Source organism: Melospiza georgiana, chromosome 4, assembly GCF_028018845.1.
Source record: "Melospiza georgiana isolate bMelGeo1 chromosome 4, bMelGeo1.pri, whole genome shotgun sequence".
In the NCBI taxonomy this organism is placed as follows: domain Eukaryota; kingdom Metazoa; phylum Chordata; class Aves; order Passeriformes; family Passerellidae; genus Melospiza; species Melospiza georgiana.
This window is the reverse complement of record NC_080433.1, coordinates 44,102,460-44,123,518: the sequence shown is the minus strand read 5'-3', so window position 1 is coordinate 44,123,518 and position 21,059 is coordinate 44,102,460. Positions and strand designations below refer to the sequence as shown.

At 37.9% G+C, this 21,059-nt stretch overlaps 1 protein-coding gene across 6 annotated transcripts in view; it reads right to left on the bottom strand.

Moving 5' to 3' along the window:
* The window catches only part of OSBPL8 (oxysterol binding protein like 8), an 83,520-nt gene that overhangs the window by 8,639 nt on the left and 53,822 nt on the right, over positions 1-21,059 (bottom strand). For all 6 annotated transcript variants that reach the window (XM_058022045.1, XM_058022046.1, XM_058022048.1 and 3 more), the window contains 14 exons: positions 20,197-20,264; positions 16,828-16,908; positions 15,898-15,999; positions 14,984-15,187; positions 11,186-11,270; positions 9,915-10,086; positions 6,107-6,341; positions 4,543-4,727; positions 3,785-3,866; positions 2,984-3,082; positions 2,457-2,553; positions 2,006-2,104; positions 1,170-1,267; positions 447-536 (listed from right to left, as the gene is read on the bottom strand). In XM_058022045.1, the coding sequence (XP_057878028.1) occupies positions 447-536; positions 1,170-1,267; positions 2,006-2,104; positions 2,457-2,553; positions 2,984-3,082; positions 3,785-3,866; positions 4,543-4,727; positions 6,107-6,341; positions 9,915-10,086; positions 11,186-11,270; positions 14,984-15,187; positions 15,898-15,999; positions 16,828-16,908; positions 20,197-20,264 (1,697 nt within the window). The remainder of the gene's footprint in view (positions 1-446; positions 537-1,169; positions 1,268-2,005; positions 2,105-2,456; positions 2,554-2,983; positions 3,083-3,784; positions 3,867-4,542; positions 4,728-6,106; positions 6,342-9,914; positions 10,087-11,185; positions 11,271-14,983; positions 15,188-15,897; positions 16,000-16,827; positions 16,909-20,196; positions 20,265-21,059) is intronic.

The window sequence follows — 21,059 nt, the reverse complement described above, 5'->3', positions numbered from 1 at the left end:
TGCATGCAGTTAAGAATAATTAGATATGCTAAATTTAAAATTCAATTTCTGCTCTCTGTGCTAGGTTCTAGCTTGGAACAGAGATGCAATGGAATCATTACTACATTCAAAAATGAGTGATGCCATGTCACCTCACCAGATCTAAAACAACCTCAAATATTTCATGCTGGTGCCATAAAAATTCTTCATAGTACTAATGCATATACCAAAACATTTCACAAGATCATTGTGAAGGAACATTTAATTTTCTTTGTAAACTACTTAAACTTTTCCATCTTTTAAGAGCTGGAAATAGAACAATGTTGATTCTATACTTCCTGGAATACTTTCTGCAAAAGCAGTACTTCATTTTTTTAAAAACATGAGTCTTTTTTGCATTTAAGTGCTGTTTTCACCTGTCTCAACTGTCAGCCAGAATTTATAAAAGAGCATCACTCACTACTTACCCAGTGACCCTCTAAAACAGCCAGAACTTCTTTGCCAAGCTTAATTCTCCCTGATATTTGATTAACATTGTCATTGTTACCCAGAAAAGGCTGCAAAACAAAAACAAATGGTTTCATGTTTATTTTAATAACATATTGTGAATTTATGAAATGTGCCGTAAACAGCCCTGATATCTTTAATATTGTATCTTATTAATCTTAAAGAAGTCTAAAACCAGAGTACATAGTTTCTTCTTTCCTTCTTAGAAGATTTTCTGAGCAAAAGTATTCTCTAGCAGATGTTGAAAGAAAGAAAACAGAAAATAAGGCAGAAAACAGTGACACGATATCCCGAAGGACACAATCATTTGCTACACTAATTTCATGGCTTTGCCAAGGACCATTTGTTACTAGAGATTATCTTTTGTAGAAACAGCAACGATTGCCAGGGATTTTCTTTGGCCTTTTGACAGGCTGCACATGTATCCTGTGGACTGACAAGGCAAATTGTCAGTTAACACAGCCTCCCAACTTTCATGTTTCCCCTATAATTTCAACTGAATACAACTTCCCTCTCCATGTGCACACTTCTTGAAAACGTTTTTTTTATCAGTTTCTACCTCAAGGATGGCAAATGCATTTTTCAGAAGCCATCTAGAAGTGGTTCAGAAACCTTTGTTTAGCTTATGTAAATGGACATTATGTTCATTCTCCTTCTTGTGCCCACTCACAGCGTTCACAAACCTTGAGTTTAAATTCAATTGTTGCACTGTAGCCAGTTTTCTCACAGGTGATGTTGACTATTCCTCCAAGCTCTAAGGTCATTGTCCCATAAAGAATTCCTGCAAGAGAAAAAAAAAAAAACAAAAACAAAACAAAAACCCCCAGCTAAAACAAATGCTTTTAATTGAACAAAACAAAACCCTAAGTTACTTGGGTACAATTTCTAGAGTAAACATGCTTGTGCCAGAGGAAAACTTTTATTTTCAGATGACCTTTCCTGTGTGATTCTGTGTATCCTGAAAGGGAATTCTGGAGTATATGGGTAGACAATACTGAGTAAGTTACAGCCTAAAAATGAGCGATTCTGCAAGCTATTTTGTGCTATTACTGACCTTCCAGAAAACTTTACAAAGCACTGACCCATTTCCCATAGTGAAACTAAGGACAAATGCTCATAATTTATAAACAAATCACACTGTGGTGTAGATACTACATTGGCTTTTATGTTTAAAAGAGGAAAATAGTGGAAAATCTCAAAGCTGCTCTAATAAAAGACAACTCAAACAGTAAATTTATATCATGTACTGACAGATAACTATATATATGATTTTACTATTTCTTACTAGTCATGAAAAATTCTTTTCCTGTGTCAAAAATGAAAACATGGCTTAAACAACAGATGTATTTTTCTCCTGATAAAATATGTGGAAGCCTAGAGCCACCAATCTTCAGAACACTCTCCTCCAGATGACAGGCTTGAGTCCAACACAGCACCTTATTTAGAATAATGAACTATTTAGAATAACAAGTTTCCTTTCTCATAACTTTGCCATCTAGAGAATGAAAAGAACCATTACCTTTACAATGGGCATATGGCATTGTCATTACATAATCTTCTCCCCTATTTAGAAACGTTAGGCGTCCTTCTCCGTCTAGTATGGCAGATAATGAATTCCCTGAAATTCAAAGACAGACAGTCACATTTCTCCCCCTGCAAGACAACAGCCAACGCTTCCTAATAACTAAGCAATACAATTAAGAACATCAGTATATTAACACTGCAACCTATCCTCTCTAGTGAAGCCACTGTAATACACAGTGTCTCCAATTAAATATTAAAACACTCCAAAAATAGAAATTAAAATTCTGAAGACCAGTAGCAAAAACTTTGTAAGGAAATGACAATACCACAACCAAAACACTGACCCTTCTAACAGCCTTCTTTCAGTCACAAAACACAGCTCCAAAACACATGCACCAATTTTGCATCCCTCAATACACATACAAACAAAAAGCCCCATTATTTACCATAGAATTTTGATTTGGCCAGAATGCTACCACTAAGGCAAAAACCATCCTTGCGGTTGCTAACATAGAAGGCAGATACTGGAGGATGATGTGACACCTGTTGGAAAAAAAAATACATATTTGAGACAAACAAAAACAAGCAATATAGTAAATATAGTATAAGCTTTGAGCTAAAAATGACAATGCAAAATTCAGGCTGCACATATTAGAATGCAGTTAATATATGTGAAGTTTGACTAAAATCTTTATAAAGATTGAGCAATCACCTACTGAATTTCAAGAATTAAGAAAACCAGCACTGACTTGTTTCAGGGGAAGTAGAACAGAAATATTAGAAACGCCTTCCTCCCTCTCTCTTTTTAGGAAGGCAGACTTAAAAGAGACAACTGTAAGGAAACTATGCTCACCAGGAGAGGTTTTAGGATACTACTCATACACTCCAGTACATTTTCTGAAATTACCATAGCATATAACTAGCACAAATGTATAATACATTTATTTTCCTTAAAATTATTTTTTCCATTTACCTGTTCTGCAATATAAAAGGTCTTGCTGTTTGTTCTTGGATGAATCCACATGCAGCGGAAAAACTCTCCAAGTATAGGATTGTACGGCTTTTTTAGTCCCTAAACAAAAATTGAATAGAGAGTAACCATACTGTGCAGGTACACAAGTCACAAAACATTTTATCATCTATCACTGAAGACACATAGGAAAAATAATTATCATAATATATATGCTGAAGTACATGGTACTTGATTTCATCATTTGAATATTATGCTCCATTAGTCTGCTGTTCACTCTAGGAAAATTATCATACATTCAGTATATCCACTAAAGTATTTTACACATAAGGACACAAAGAATGTAAGATTTGTTTAGGGGTTGTTTTATTTTTTTTTTCCCCAGAATCATTACAGAGCTTTTGTCTGAAGTTAGGTACTAAATACTTTCTGTCAATACTATTTCCCAGCAATATGACTATGAAGAGTATTTAGTGCAAAGCTAAATGAAGTGGTAGAAACATTAGTCCTCCAATTTCAGCCTGTTATCACTGAATAATGGTAAATATAGAACTGGCTCAACTTTATAAAAAATATTTAGTTCAATTTCTACTGCAAGGGACAAATGCAATTGAATTTAGTCTATTTTCAGCATGGTTAGGGATCAAAAATTTCCATGATGTGTTTGTGTAAGCAATGAAAACATTGCTTTTTTAAAAAATGCATTAAAATATAAATTAAAAAAGAAAAACTTACTCCAGCATATCCCTAAAGTCCTCAAAATAGACACAGTGACTGAAGACAAAATAATATGTGAAAGTATACCTTTGGCTTTTTGTAGAATCCTGACAAATACCACTTCACTACTTGTTTCATGCGGTTGTAAGCATTCTCTTCAAGAGCAGCTCTATGAAACAGAAAACAAAGATCAAGTATCAGTATTGCATCATCTATAACATGCTATCAATTGTTGTGACATATCTTGAATCTGTGAGCTGAGTAAAACAGGTCTGTGATTTGCACTACTGTAAAACTTTCAGTCTGATCTCACCAAATTTAAAGTTTTCAAATAATTGTTTGAAAACTGAAGTCCAACTAAAATGGCAGAAATAGTATTTCCATATTTGAGTTTATTCTTTGTAACATTAAATTCTGTCCCACTCCCACTCAAGTTCTTCTGTTTGAGAAGGTTACTACTTGAGTATCTTTTTACTACCAGTCTACTTACATGCAGTGTTCTGAGCTGAATAATATTTCAATTTACAGTGTGTAATTTATTAGCTACATTTGAGCTGGCAATTGTAAATCACTGTATTAAAAAATTAACTAGTATTGGTTTGTCATTTTAAATATGCTTCTTGGAGAAAAAAAATTAAACTCATTTTCAGAAGTCTTTCAACCAGTCTTCAGAAACTAAACCAGAAATGCCTGCAACATGACTGCTCTTAAATTATAAGAGGGGCCAGACTTCAAGATGTACCATGTGAGCTCTCAAGACAGTCAGCTTTCAGAAAATGGCAACATCTGACACTGTTACCCTATTTTAATTTTAAAAAATTTAAAAATGAAAACCAAAGACTTACTCAGACAGAAAGTCTGCATGGTAGTAGTAATCAGACAGCTTGTCCAGGAAAGAGCGAGGCTCCAAAATAAATGTAGGCAGTACAACCTTGGACAAGTCCATTCCTGGCCGGACTTGCTTCAGTAGTGTCCAGATCAAACTTTTGTTTTCTTCTGACACTTCTTCTGTCTGAGCAGCCTCACCTGCCTAGGATGAACCAAAAAACTGCTTACAGAAAGGAGAAAGCAAACAATCCTCCAGAAGACAGGTCAACACATTCTAAGGTTGCAGTAAGGATGGGAAATGGATACTTAAAATAAATCACTCTGAGATGCTGAAGCAACTATGGAAGTTAGAACCAGTTTCTATAAATACACTTATGATACATCTTTCATGAAGTAGGATAGATTTACTACTCAGCATTAAAAACCACATTTGTTTTCATCATCTCTAGGCTGGAAAATTTTGAGGTAGGATGTTGTTCAGAAATTCTTCTTTAGTTCTTTCCTAGGCATCACCCGCATTACTCTCTCTTCTCAAATGCAGGACCTAAACACCAAAGGGCTGTTCATTCTACCAGCTTTTCCCAACCATAAAAGCTGACATATCTATGTCTTTCATTGCCTTGAATCAGCCAGTAGCATCAGTGGTTTTCCTTATAGAAAATACACCACTTAGGGGTAAATGAGCAAAACCAGCAGCCACACTCCATGCTCCTTTTTGTCCAAGAAGAGGGGAGATATTATCCTGTATAATTTCTGAAATTAAGAGCAATGTTTCTAGGAAAAGCAAGGAAAGGCATCCCTTTTTCCAGAACAGTTCTAAAATGCATAATCAAAAATATGTGACTTAAAACTCCTCAGCTTTTCCTAAAACACTGCTTTGTTTAGACATTTTACTAGAAAGCACTAAAGCATGAGATATTCTTGTTCCATGAGTATAAAAAAAAAACTCATAGTCATTTCTCTTAAAGAGAAAGAGGAGATTTCTGAAATTACTTATTTCAATTTTTGTTATCAAGATTTTTGGTTTACAAATCCCTGTCATATTTGCCTGTATAGACAAATACGTAAAACAACCTGCAGAAGTGGAATAGCAGCTCTGAGGAATCTTTGAAATGCAAGCTGACATCAGAAGCACAGCAAGCCTTCCACTAAATTCTGCAGACTACAACAGCTTAACTTCTCTCTTGCAGAGGAAAAAAAGCAAGTGTCAGATTGAATTCAGACCTTCAACCCGAAGATTTTACTTGAAGAAAAAAACAGGACTAAGTTAATAAAACCCAAACAGAAGCAATAACAAAAGAACAAGTAGTCCTGACAAACCTCTGCTGCAGGAGGTCCTTTCTGTATCTTCTGTCTGAGCAATATGCCAGGTAAATTTATTATCTCTGTTAAAATCTGATATATTAGCACCAGAATGGCAAAGCAGAGCAGAATATGGGTGAACAGAACCTTTTCTATACATTATTGCTGAAAATATGAAAGCCAATCCTGTAAGTCAGCTTTCAAGTGTAGCCTGACCCTTAAAATATCAGCTTACTATTTGGAGAAGCTGCTTGCTCAGTACATCAACAGCCCTTTTACCTCCCCAAGTTCTTCATGACTCTGTTCTAAGTAAGTAGTTTCCTTGATATCAATTGGTTCTGGATCCACATAAGAATCATCCTGTCGCTCCGATGTGTCACTGTCGCTTTCTTCACTTTTCCCCAGCCCATCGTTATCAGACTCCTCGTGGTCATGGTCATTTTCCTTATCAGACTTGTCAGAGTATGTATCTTGATCTTTGAAGTGATGCCTCTCAATTTCACTGTCATTTAACCTATTAAAAACAAAGGCTAAATGAATCTTCAACTTCACACAACTTCCTTGTTTCCAAACCAGGATCTTAATAAAATACACACCAAAATTCCCAGTGTCAAGCCTGAGGTGGCAGGAGTGTCAAACTAGCCCTGCTGGAAACATATAGTATATTCTTCTCACTGAAATGTCAAATGACACTGACATCAACTACCTCTATAGGAAGCCTGTTCCAGTGTCTGACCATACACTCAGTAAAAAAATGCTCCCTAACATCCAGTCTAAACCTCTTCTGATGATACTTTAAACCATTCCCATGCTTCTATACCAGGGAGAAGAATTCAGCACTTCCCTTTCCAGTTCCCCTCCTCAAAAAGCTGTAAGAGAGCTCTAAGTTTGCATCTCAGCCTCCTTTTCTAAAAACTAGATGAACTGAAAGGTCTCTGTCCCTCCTCACCAGCCATGCCTTCCAGCTCTTTAACAAGATTCGTTGCTCCTCCTCAGAATATAGTCTAGAACCTTCATAACCTTGCTAAATTTTGGGGCCCAGAACTGCACACACCCCTCAAGCTGAGGCCACACAAATGCTGAATATAGCAGCACAATCACCTCTCTTGACCAGCTGGTTAATGTCTGTTTGATGCAGGCCAGGATGGTGTTTGCCCTCCTGGCTGCCAGGGCTCGCTGCTGACCCATGTCTGTCAGACAGACCCCTGTCCCCTCTGCACTGCCCCTGTGCCCGCCTCATGACCAGCAGTCACCTCAGGCCTCTGGGAGGGCAGGGCTGCTCCCAGCCCACTCCTCTGCCAATTTATCCTTGTGCCTGGCATTACCCTGCCCTAGGTGCAGAATTGGGCACTGGGACTTCTTTAATTCCATGCCATGATGATTGCCCCTCCCTGTTTGGTATTGTCAGCAAACTTGCTAAGAGTGCATTCAACTCCTACATCCACCGATCACTGGCCAAAACACAGAACAGAACAGGCCCATGATTGAGCCCTGAGGGACACTGCTGGTGTCACCAGTCAGATGTAGCCCCATTCACCACACCCCTTTGAGTCCTGCCATTCATCCAGTTCTTCAACCAGCATGTTGCAACCCTGCTCATCTCACAGCTGAATAATTTATCCAGAATGATTCTGTGAGGGACAATATCAAAAGCCTTATAAAATCCAGAAAAATCTACATCCACTGCTTTACCTTCATCCAGTAGGCAACTGACCTTATCTTATGAAGGATATCTTATTAGCTAAATGGGACTTTGCCTATGCTGACTGTGCCTGGTAATTCACTGTTCTTTAAATTTCTTTCAACAGAACACACCATCACCTTCACCATTTTTCCATGTACTGAGGTAGTCTCACAGGTCTATAGGTTCCTGGGTCTTTGTCAGGCCTTTCTTGTAAATCTGAATACTGTTGGTTAGTTTCCAGTCAGTGGAGACCTCCTCAGACTCCCCAGACACTTGGAAGACAATTGAGAGGTATCCTGTCATAACATCCACTAGCTCCTCCAACTACTCTGTGATGAATCACATCAGACCACATGGACTTACAAACATTCAGCTGATACAACTGGTCTCTTACAATTTCAGTGCCAAATTGAAAATCACTGATCCTGCACTCACAGGCCTCCAAATCAAGGAGATCAGGCAGCCCAGTCTATTATTAGTATTAATGACGGAGGCAAAAAAAAAGGAGGCAGTGAACATGCCTGCTTTTTCTTCATCCCTATTTTTCAGGAGACCATCTTCAACAAATATCAGTCCAAGGTTTTCCTTGGACCTTCTCTTGCTATTAACCTACTTTAAAAAGCTCTCTCTCAGCTGAAGCTAAAATTGCTTTCACCTTTCTTCTCCCTCTTCTGCCACCCAATTAAAGCTAGACCTGCCAGTTTTGCTCTTTAGACAGTTAAGCACACTGAATACTCTAAGAATATGCTACACCAGAAGATGTACTTAATTAAAGCATTAGTCTTAATTAGACTTAACAGCTGTAGCTAATTGCTGTGATTGTAATCTTGGCCAGCAGTTGATATTAAACTACTATTCCAGAGTGTAGATCTTCAGCTGAATTATACACAGCAGTTATAGTGTTCCTATGAGTGAAAAGAAGGCACTAAACTGCAGCTGAGCCAAGCTTGGTCATCTGGATAGGGTCTTTAACTGTTTCAGGGGGCAAGCATTTACCTTTTTTGTGCTTTTCTCAGACCATCTAAGAATTGCATTAAAAGCATTGCATTTCTCCTAGTCCAGGTCTCGCTCTGGGCCAGCACACTCCTAACAGCAGTACAAATGTCCTGCCTACCAAGAAAAGATAAATGGACAGCTAAATCTTCACAAAGTATATTGAACTGGTGGAAAATTACTGAGGTAAATGCCTCAGAGGAGGCTGTAAACCCATGGGAGGCGTGTGCTCGAGCAGGCTCCTGGCAGGGACCTGCAGACCTGTTGGGAGAGGAACCAATGCTGGAGCAGTGTCCTGGTAGGACCTGTGGCAGACCCATGCTGCAGCAGGCTGTGCCTGAAAACTGCCCCTGTGGAAGAGGGACCCCAGTGGCAGCAGCTGTGGAGAACTGCTGCCCGTGGGAGGAACTCATGTTAGAGAAGTTCAGAGAACCATCTCCTGTGGGAGGGACCCCAGGGTGGACTCCTCTCCCTGAGCAGCAGCTGGAAACCCCCACTACCTGTCTGTGCCTCTGGGCAAGGAGGGAGGGGTAGGCCAGAGGTGTTTTTTAAGGTCTTATTTTACTTCTCATTATTCAGCTCTGATTTTTTTAGTAATCAGAGTAATTTTTTAGTAATTCAATTAATATCTCTAATTTAAGCCTGTTTCGCCCGTGACGGCATTTAGTGAGTGATTTCTTCTGGTCCTTATCTTGACTCATGAACCCTTTGTTAAATTTTCTCTCCCTATCCAGCTGCACAGGGTAGTGAGAGAGAGAGGCTTTGGTGTGTGCCTGGCATCCAGCCACTGTCATCCCACTACAGCCATTCATTCACTACACTTAATTTACTTCCACAGAAGCTTGTGCTCACAAAAACATGGCTGAAAGTGTTTATTAAAATAATCAGGGAGTGACTGAAGGGTGCTCAGACATGAGATAACAGGTGATATAAGACAATTTTAACTTTAATGCATTTAATCATAAGGTGACTGAATTATTATTCATCCATATGATGATTCATGCTGAAACCATTTAAATAAAGGAGTTTTCATTTCTGTAACTAAAGAACAGCAACTTAAATTCACATCTACCAACTTTTGTAATGTGTACTAAGCTTCTGATTTTCCACTGAAGCTAACAAGAGACACCAACATAAAATTTTCTTTTTTTTTATTTTGAACGGTTTAACTGAGTAATTAAAATTACTGATGCAATACTCCAAGTTCCTTGGGGCTAATTTCCCCTGGCTCCACTTTGCTTAAAAAAGGATTTTTTTGTTTTATGTGCAGGGTATAAAACACACTGCAAATAAGGCATGTACCTCAGGAGCAAAAAAAAAAAAAAAAAGCAGCCTTAGCCTCCCTGTGGCAAAATTATCACTACAAGCTTCTGCCCAAAAGCAATCAGGTTTAGTAATTAATTCACTTACGGTAAGTTTTCTCCACTGTGCAAGTTGTTAGCACGGATCAGACCATAGAAAGAGACATGACTGCTGTCAGCTGAGGAGTTCAAATCGTGCTCTTTACCTTCCCTAATCATTGTACGCTTCAGGAGACTTGAACATTTCAGTGCCAGCTCCAAAGCATCCATCCAACACCTGCCTAAAGATAAATTTAGTATTAGACCAAAACTTAAGGATTTAACAGAACTGTACCCCTTCTGTTTGCTAACTAGGAAAATCAGCCCTCTGGGCCTGCTTGCACTGCCTTTGAAGACACATATCAGAGTGTTCCATGTTCCATGTACTGGATTTTATGGTCTGGTGGGGACATAAAAACAACTCACAAGCACCCAGCTTCAGTGCAAGGGATGCTTCAGGGAAGGAGAGCAAGGTAAATAGTGATTTTGTTAGAGCATATTCCAGCATTTCTTCCTTGATGTAAGTCTGGTTCCACCCAGGCCATGACTGTGGAATGCCCCCAGAGTTGCCTGCAGCTCTGCTCTAGTTATAAAGACTGAGTAAGCACATCATTTGGCAAAATTTGCCCAAGTAATATGATAATAGCGTGGAAAAAGCGCTATAATGATAGATTATTTTCTGCAAAAAGTAACTGAACAAATTTCTGTATTTTTTCCCCTTCTTACTTCTTCTTTTCGATGTATCTAATCCATTTCTCAATACAGAAGGCAGAGAGAGTCCTATCTTTAAAGTCTGCAGGGGTATGCCTAGTTAAGCAGTAGATGAAAACCACCTGCCAGAAACAACTATGTAACAGTCTTAAATATTTTTCACATTGTAACTTCAGAAGGTAGTTGCACTGATCACCACCTTCCCAGTGAAGGGTGTTTACAAAACTACTTTTTGAAGAAATTTTGACTACTAGAACTCTGTGCAACTGCTGCACTTAACACAGAAATGCTTCAATAAGAATACAATCATATTAGCACTTTACAAAGGCATTTGATATTTAGAGCTTGATATTTAGACATATATTAATATAGATAAAACACAGATAACCCTTTCCCCCTCCTCTACCCTGTCAACAAAAGGCAACTGCAAGGAGTTCAATAACTTCTCCTTCAGATCAATATTCTCCTTAAATAACTATGGAAAAGTACTAGTACCATCATAACTGCATGCTCTAAATTAAAGGAGAACCTTAACAACAATTAAACAGCAATCAAAGTGCTGTAACAGACATGATAAGACAATTGAAACTATCTTTCTCACTGCTGAAAATCAATGAAGTGTCTATTTACCATCTGATTCTGAAGCAGCTCGGATGATCAAGTAACTGCTGGGCAATGGCAGAGTTATAGCACCAACTGCTTCACCCTTAGGACCCTTGAAATACACAAAACAAGAAACAGCATCAGATATTTTAATTCAGTTTTATAGTTTATCATTCAATGTAGTAAGAAGCTAACACACTGCAGGGCTATTTACTGTCACTCAGCAACATCTAATGAAGACATGAATGGAAAGATGGACAGCCCTCTTTCACTGGATTTCTTTTTCAAAGATTTCATTCTAAGCATGGGACCCAATTCAAGCCCAGTTTTCAAAAGAGTGGTCTTTGTGATTAAAAAAAATTTAGTTTGGTTGGGGTTTTTTGGTTTTAGTTTGGGTGCAGTTTTTTGATCTTTTTTCTTTTTTTGGAGGGGGAGAGGTGGGGGTGGGGCAGGGGTGTATAAATCAGACTTGGCCAAAGTTTTATATTCTATTTACTATGAAGTTTTTCACACTTTGTATTAAAAAAATAAATTCAAAAGACTTTTCCATTTCTGTCAACCTTCATTTTGGAATAAAATGTTAAATAACCATTTTGAAGTCCCTTCCAAAAAAAGTTTATCTGTGATAACTGATAGGTAAAGAGGGCTGTATTAAACATACTTGAAGCTATTGCTGAAAGCTGGGTTAAGCCTGCCTAACTGATGACAACATATTTTGATCTTACTGATTTCCCCCAGAGAAGCCTAATGGAAAGCCAATATAAGACTTAGAAGAGGGAACTGGAGAGCCAGCAGAAGTTTTGAGCAAAAGCAGATAAAGGCAGGTAATTTTAGAAGCAAGCAAATGAAACAGCCAGAACGTTTCTGAGGGTGAGGAGCGGGTTAAGGAGTAGTTTTGGTGGCACTTAAATACCAATACACACGAGCTTGTGCTGGTGTAAATGATGGTCAAACTCCTGAGGAGTCAGTATAGAGTAACAGCAATTGGGTGCTAGAAACAAGATTCCAAACCTCAGTCTTCCTCTGAGAGAAAGGAAAGATGTGCCTTCAAAAAGCCTTTGGTGAGGCAGCAACACTGGGATTAGGAGTTATTGGGTACCAAGAGGGACAACCCCATGCAACTCCTCATCCCAAGGGTGGGAAGGCAGGGAAGAAGCTCAGTGTCCCCTGAGGAGGGGACAGCACGATGGCACCACACCAGGCTGGGGTGGGAGAGGTTCTGGGGTGCTGCCATCACCACACAAAGGCTCAGCCATCAGAAGGCCTTGGAACTCTTGGGTCACAGACACTGGGGCAGACTAAGGGCAGACTTGTGCCCTTTGGGTTTATACAGTGGGCACTTCAGGGTAGGCTACTTACTCTGTACCAAACAACTACAATTTAGAGACGAAGTGTGGTTTTGGTGTCTGGTTTTGCCTCTTTTTTAATGCAAGAAAGTTACACTCCCTAAGTGTTTTAACAATATATTGATTAAAACCAAGCGAGTAATTTTTAGCAAAGAAGTATTAAAGTAAGTTGACTTATTTTGTATAACTGCTCAGGGATCTTGATTTCCTCTAACTGGTTATGGTTCCAACAGTACAGGATACTTTCCTTTTGTATCATCCATTAGGGTTTCAAAACCACTTTCCAGTAGTTAGTAATCTGTACAAGAGGAAAATTAATTTCTGTTTGCTGGGTGACTTTATGTTGATTGTCTCTGTTTCTGGTGGAATTATACTACTGCTCCAAGCCAATGGTCAAGTTAAAAATTCCATTAGATTAAAAAAAGTTGAAGTTTACTTCTTGCAGAATATTCAAGTGCCATGAACATTGTTTCAAAGACAACAATGAAAACTGATAGGCAGTCACCCCTGACTAAATATACACAGAGAAAAATATTTGCATTAACTTTTTAAATTAATAATTTCAGAAGACTGAAATGGCATCAAGACCAGGCAGACAAGGAAGACAATCAAGGTACAGTGCATCAGCTACCTCAGAGTGTAGGAGGAACATCAAAGACCACAGCAACAGACTTAAGGGAGCATGTGAAGTGACTGGCCACAAACTACTGCAGAAGAGAATTTGCAGCCTGCCAGATGGACACACCATGGGTAGTGTGTTCAAGTGAGAAAATCTCCTGCAGTACTTATAGCTCTATATATGTTTTTTGCAATGCTATCTTTCTGCACTAACTGCAAACAAGGGTCACTTTGCCTTGGACTTGAGGCTCTTTGTGGTAAACCTACTCTGGATCAGTCAATTGCTATTACACTTATGCAAGTTTGCCTCATGATAATAAATCTCTAACTAGGACATTTTGATTGACTAGGTGAACAAGGCAGAAAAGGGTTTCAAACTTAAAGACCTTTCATCTAATGGAATCCAGGAATTCTCAACTGCAAATAGCCATACCAAAATGAACAAACGCCACTCCAGCTCTCAGCACATTTAGAATGGACAATATCAACTTGTTCAGGTTCAAAATTTGACCTACCTTAAAAAAGTAAAAATCTGGTAGGGCATGTCCTCTAAATTCTAAATATCTAGTTAAAAAAACAAACAAATCCATTTCTCATTGCCAAGCAATAAAGAAATATAAGACTGATTTGTGATCTTCTGCAGAGAGGCCACCACTTTGCAATGTATGTATATATATCATGAAAAAGCACATTAACACCAAATGCTATAGCTTTGGAAAAGGATATGGAGTTTGTGTTCTGCAAATGTGAGATCACCATTAATCACTGAAAAGTTTGCCTAAGCAACAATTAAATAAAATTATTCAAAAGAAACTACAAGTGATTTGATCTAAGTTTGGTAAATTTAGATAACGCTGATAAATGATCACAATCCAGAGTAACCACAAGCATCAGGAACTATACTGACTTCCTTAAGAAAAGGATGACAAATTTAACACAGCATATTCTACAGATGTGACAATACATCTATATCAAGTTAAGATTTAGAAGATAGCTACTAATTGTGAGATTGTAAGATGTATATTTTAGAGGGTATAATTAATTAATTGTCCTAATATTGTACAGTTCTTTCATCTAAAGCAAGACATTATTTTAGAAGGAAAATATGTTCACTTGTGCTGCGCTTCCACATCCCCTCTCCACATGTAAACACAAAACAAGGACTAAAATAGTTTATCAGTATAAACAAGGAGTAAGAGCAAGCATTAAAGATCCCTACAAGATCTGAAACAAACCTTTGTTGTGCAGAACACACCTGTGCTTTTCAACACAGGTAAGAGCTGCTCACAATATTATGCCGTGTATGACATGGCAAACAGACATCAGAACTGAATGAAAACATTTATCATCCTAACATCATAACAAAAGGAACAGACTTGGCTAACAAGTTGCAATATGAGCTATCATTGCACAAGCAGGTAATGTGCTTTTTGACTCTTACAAGCAAATTGAACTAAGGTGACATTTTACTACATGAATATAGAGTTGGACACAAGAAATGTTTATAACAAAACTCTTTCATTTTGGCAAATCTCACCTTAATTTCTGAGATTTGAATGATGTAAAATATAATATTAAACATGCATTCCTTTAATTTATGTGCTTGCCAGTAATGCCATTAGCCTTTTTAATGGCAACCCTTTGCACACCACACTTCTGAAGCTCTTCAAGTACACAGAGCAGCATAAATCAAATACTTTTTCTGATGAATGGGACTAGATGTTGAGGGCTTATATTCAGAACCAACACAAACCACTGAAGTTGAAACAGAAAACACAGTTCCACTTTTCAGTGAGGTTGTCTTTACTTGCAGCTGAATAATGCTAGTCATCCCTTAAGAACCATGCATGCCACCACTAACCTTTGTAGCCCATATGGTTTGCTCCAAAGGATGAAAAAGTTTGAAACAAAAGCCATCTTTTTTAGAAGGCCTCTCGATGAGTTCACAAACATTCAGCAGCACTGTTCCTACCCACTGGTCATTTTTGGGAGTTTTGTAAAGAAGCAGCACTCCTGGTTTCAGTACACACCACAGTTTGGTCCAACTTTTCAAGGTACCACGAATCTAGAAGATAAATAGTTACACTTATATCTCAGTGAAGTCAATACCAAAACCATCCCCCTTAACAAAATTAACATTGACTTTTTTTCTTTTTTTGAAATATATTATTTATTTCAAAGCAAGGTTTATTAGGGCTTTCAAAAGTTTACCCAGGTTTATTAAAGAATGCAAAGGTATGCTTGTTCTTCTGTCTTGATGAATACCAATACCCAGTTCTACAAATGGGTATGCACACATCCTGTTATGGGAAGTATGACAGTTCAACTGCACTATTGTTGATAATATGAACTGCTGTCCTCAAGATAGCAGTACCAGCCAGTTCTTAAGAGAGGAAAATTACCAGAAGTACAATGAAACCAGATATTCAAATATCTGACTGAATTATTTTTGCAATTGTTATATATGTAACAGAGCCACCTTAAAGTGTAAAATGAGAAGGATGAAATGAGAATTGTAAAGCCAACTCATCCCAAACTGATGGCTATGCACACAAGAACAATGTGACTAGGGTGACTGCAGTAAGTGGGAGCTAAGTTGCTTTATTAGTCCCCTGGGATTTGAGCACAGAGACCTTGGGATGCAATTAGTGGCTGCTGTGCCTGTAGAAAAACATTAACAGTAAGTAAAAGATTGAGCCTTTTCTATTCTGGCCAAAAAGCAGCAAGCAACTAACTGCTCCATCTTCAACTCAGGTTTCACACTTGGATTCTGACCTTCAACCAGTCAGCCATGACAACAACTGAGGGGTCTGTGAGTGTGCTAAGTAATTCTTTCGTGGCTCTCTTCTTTTCTTCTCTGTAGTTTTTCTTTTGGACCTGTAAAAAATAATAAAAATGTTTACAATGTCATGGCCATAAGCCAGTTATCAGCACAAAAATGTATCAGGCAATAAAAGCTGAGGAAAAACCTGCTAAATTCAATTTGCAATACACATATAGAAAAACAGCTTTAAAACAGAGTATTGACTTCAAAGTCAACAAGTACTTCAAGAGCAGCTATGATGCAGACAATTTCAGATTCTTCTGCAATTTTCTTTAGAAACTGAGGACTTTGAAGCTCCTCTTAGAATCAAAGGGGAGGAAAGACCAACTAAACCAAACTCCAATATATAGGTACATTATCTGATCTGTGGTCTTAACCCACCAGTTATGTTCCCCCCTAGGAGAAATTTGCAGGAATTTACCTCCCTCATTTAAAGCAGAATAATTTTATGTTTCTCTTCAAATGGTACCAAACAGTGGAGTTTGATCTTGCTACAGTACAGAGGGAAGGAGATAGTAGAAATGCATTCAAATTGCTATTCTGATAATTCCATTTGTCATTTCATTGCATGTAGATGTCCTGAATCTACAATTCAATGGACAATTGAATTGTCATTTCAATTGCCAATCTGAAATCATCTATCATCTGAGTAATTCTACAATATTGTGCCATCTCAAAGACAGCATTATAGAAGCTATTATTCAAGTAAAAAATACAGTAAAATTTGAAGAGACTCAACAGCACAACTTCTCTCAATACTTAAATATTCCCTAAGTCTCATCATTATTTAGCATTTTTGTGTTCTCATTAGAGAATAAGGAAAAACTATGTGAATGCATTTATAGTCCTTGAAGAGGAAATTAATTTCTACAGAGATTCACCTTGAGAGATTCTTTTTTTGTAAGTTTGCTTGAAGATTGAGAGATGTCCTTCTCAGAGCCATTGAAAAGCTTGGATTCAGACTGAAATTCACAACACACATAATAAATAAATGACAATGGCAGATACAAGAATATATTACTGATGCTGGCACTTTAGCAAGGGTTTGAAGTGCAATTATGTTTGCAAGGTCCCCATTCCCTCTCACTTCTCTACTGCTTCCCCCCTTAAAAAAATCCAAACAAACCATAACATGAACTGTTCACCACCTATTCATGGAGTGTCTTTTTATAAGGGTTTTATGGGAAAGAAGTCTGAGGTTCCTTGGACCATACACAGCAAGTATTTAGCTCATGTAGACTGTTACTAGACAGAGCATGCTTGAATAGTTCGGCATAATTTTAGCAGAGAGAGAATGTTTTAGGAGAATCCAGGTGTTTTAACAGGAGTCATTCCCAGGATTTATGAATCAGAATATAGAATCAGCTGTCTTCATCCACAACTTGACAGCTCCTGCAAACAGACTGCTATAGAGGCACTTACCCTGTGACTCATGAAGGGAAATACAGCCTCTTCAGTCTAGGATTCAGTGCTCTGTAAATCATCAGAGCACAACTGCCCACTAATGGCACTTGTTCTGCTCCTTGAACCCTAATCCCACGCTCTGATTACTTTGCAAGTCATCTTCAAGGAGCTCACGGTGGCACCAGGCAGGAAGGAGACCCAGGGGTGTTCGTGACACCCACGTGCCGTTGGTGCAGGACAAGGAGCTGCCTCAGCAGCACATGATCTCTGCCCCCGCCTCTCCCCCATGTCTTGCAAGGTTCAAAGTTTGCACCTGGAGGTTTGCTGCCCGCTAGCTGAAAGGGAACTCAAGCCACCAAATATTCACTTTGGGAACAGCACTCTTTAGGGAAAAAAAAAGGGGAAAAAGAGGAGTCTAAGAGGAGTCTGTGATAGAGTTTTCATGCCATTCCTATCAGGGGTCAGAGAACAGTGAGTAGGTATGCATTAAATACAGACTTCAGATAAGTTAGAGAGTTGTATTTCTTTGTGCACTGAAACATAAGCCTGGTGGACCCAAAACTTCCATATTGTCAAAAAAAACAAAAAACCAAAAACCCAACCAAAATAATTTAACATTGTAAACTAAGTATTCAATTCAAATTCAAGGACATTTTATTGAAACTGACCCTTAAGATGTCCCCATTTCAAATCTCAAACAACAGTGCAAAGTCTATTTACTGAATTTGTATTTTGGAATACTATAAAATGACAGTCCAAAAATATGCAAGCTTTGAGTAAAATTTACAGCTATAATAAAAACAGTGCACTTCAGCATTCTCTTAACTCAGGCTGCTCAAACAAAAGAAACAAAGTCTAAAGAGTCACAATCTGTACAGAAGAATTTAACCTGGATTCTATTTTTCATCTTTAATTCAGAACTAAGACTTTACAGGAGTCTTCTCAGGTACTGTAAAAAAGATATGTGCAATAACTGGCAAAAAGTATTTTTAGCTCAAAATTATTTTAATGATAAGTAAATGTTCTTTAACTTTTGTATCTATCTTAGAAAAATAAAGGAAACATCTTGTAATAAAGGTATGTTCTTGACACTCAAAATTTAGCTTTAAGATGAGTGCACAACTTGAAATTAAATTCCCCTCTCTAGAATTTAAAGGAAATACAGTACTTTAAATGTAGTAACAGAAGAGGGGGAAAATGATTATCATTGTCACATAAGAAGGGTTAATGAACTCATTATGCAAGCTATAATGGAACAACTTAAACAAAACATTCATAAATATTCTAGTTGCTCACCAACAGAAAGCAAAGGCAGTCTAAAGGTCATGCATAGAAAAGTCTCAAACCAAATAAGTTTCCCTACTTAAAAAATGAATTTTCTCATTGTCTCAGTTTTAAAGCTCATTAATATGACACTGAATAAAGGTTTACATTTAGCTGTTCCATGTTAGGAGACAGGTCAGTGATCTGTGTGTGTATTTTTAAGCCAGTAACCTTCTCACTGTTATATCCACACAAAGCAGATGGGATAAAAAATTTAAAAGAAAACACTTTAAGAGAACCTGCTGTAACTCCCAGCAAGGTACATTCAGTAGCAGATTCCAGGCAAGTCCCATCCTGCTTCTGCATGCTCCCTTAGAAAGAAGGGCTGCTGTTTCACTTTCATTAGTAAAATCAAGCCCCACATGCAGCAATTTAAAAAAAGGGTGAAGAAAAGCAAATATTGGCAGAAGTAGGAATATTGGTATCATCTTTGACAGAAAAACACAAAGATTAAGAAGAAGAACCCAAAGATTAAGATCCTGTTAAGACAAAAGCTAAGAAAAAATAAGTATAAGGGAGAGGAAAAGGGAATTGGATTGTCAAAAGTATATGATTCTTCAGAGTCTGGAATAAATCCAAGTCAAAAGAGACCATATTAACTTGATTTCCAAGTCAAACTGATTTGGAGGTTTCTGCACCAATTTAAATATTTTGATCACAAGAAAGCTGGATAGTGAAGTATGCTTCCCTGATATTCCTGACAAGTGAGGCTCTAGGATGCAGTAAAGCAAAAAGATTCAAAGTTTTGTGATCCCAAGTCACATGTAAGACACCAACAGTTTGAAATGCTTAGCTACACACCACAAAACTGCAGCATCCGCTGCAGACACCAAACTGCTTATCCCATTGCAATTTCAATGACTCCATTTAATCCTGGAAATGCTACTATAATATTTAAGCCTCCTCATTTTCTTTCAGTATCTTTGTAATGTTTGTCTTTATGGCTTTGATATATCAAATACGACAGAAAAATTTGTGTCAAGACCTCGAGTGCAAACCCTGTCTCCAAGGGGTGTGGCTGCCTGTGCCCAGCACAGAGTGCTGTGGGAACAGCTGTGTGCAAAAGCAGCAAAAAGCAAGAATTTCCCCCTTTTCCCTGAGAGCTAGCTGTCACCTTCCAGAGCAACCCAGCAATCTGCTGCACCCCAACAATCTGTTTAAGTGCCTGTTACCATATTTGCCTCTTTACAAAGACAGTGGATATCCTAGCAGAAAATAGAAAACCACATGGCTAGGTAAGTTAGAGCCTTTAAACTCTATGGCAAGGCAATATCCCACTCCAAAACAACCACAAGAAGACTTCATATTTAGTTTCCCCTACTTTGAACCACAGATTTGGATGTGACTTCATCCTGGGAACTATATTAAGAGATTCCCTTTAATCTTTATCTATTGCTGAATCTGCAGAGTAATCTTCAAGATTATCTACAACAAAAGTTAAATACATTTGACCTTAATTAAAAATGTGTAGCTTCTTTACACACCTAAATTTTTAAGACAGGTTAGGAGGTTGTGTTCCTTACCTTGCTTTTTGACATAGAATATGCTGCATCGTCTTTTTGGGACGCATCGTCCTTCCCTTTGTCAGCACCTTAAAGAAAAAACAGCATTGTTGCAAATTATTTAAATTCATTAATAAAATTTATATGAACTAGCTTTTGAAATAAATTTTCCAACGTGTTAAAAAAGTACAAGTAAATCAGATTTTCAAATAGCATATACATACCAGTCTATCTCATCTGTTGAAAACATACCAGCTACTATCATATACACTAATTTAATACTTGCCTCTAAGAGGCAAGAACAGTGCACTGTATTTGGATAATTCTGTACCTGATCCAATAACATGATGAAATTTAAATAAAACCTGCCAACTTTTGTCCTTTTATTTTCTCATCCTACCCTACCTGCATACATGCAGGCACAGAGAAGAGTACTAAATAAAGCCTTTTTTTATTTGCTCATTTCTGAACCTTTCTGTAGCTAGATAATTGTTAAATACCACCTACATGAAAGCAAATCTGATTAAAATCACCAGTCAGGATTTTTTTGCAAGACAATGGAAAAAGTTCTTTACATTAGCCTTGAACTTATACTTTCAACTTGGACACTCAAGAAGCATAAATACAAGGCCTTTTATTAATACAGTTGTCAAAATCCCATGTTTCTCTTCTGTGACAAACCCCACACTTCCCCAGTATCAAGAAAGCAGAGTAAGTTAGTGTCTGTGTGACAGTGGAAAACAAGGACACAACTGTTATGGATGCTGCCACATAGCTGCTCTGTGCCACAGATCATATACTGAGAACCTGGCACCCTCTCACAGAAAAATTGCCTCCTGTGCTTACAAGACATCTCACTCGTTGATCAATTTAATTTGAAGAGA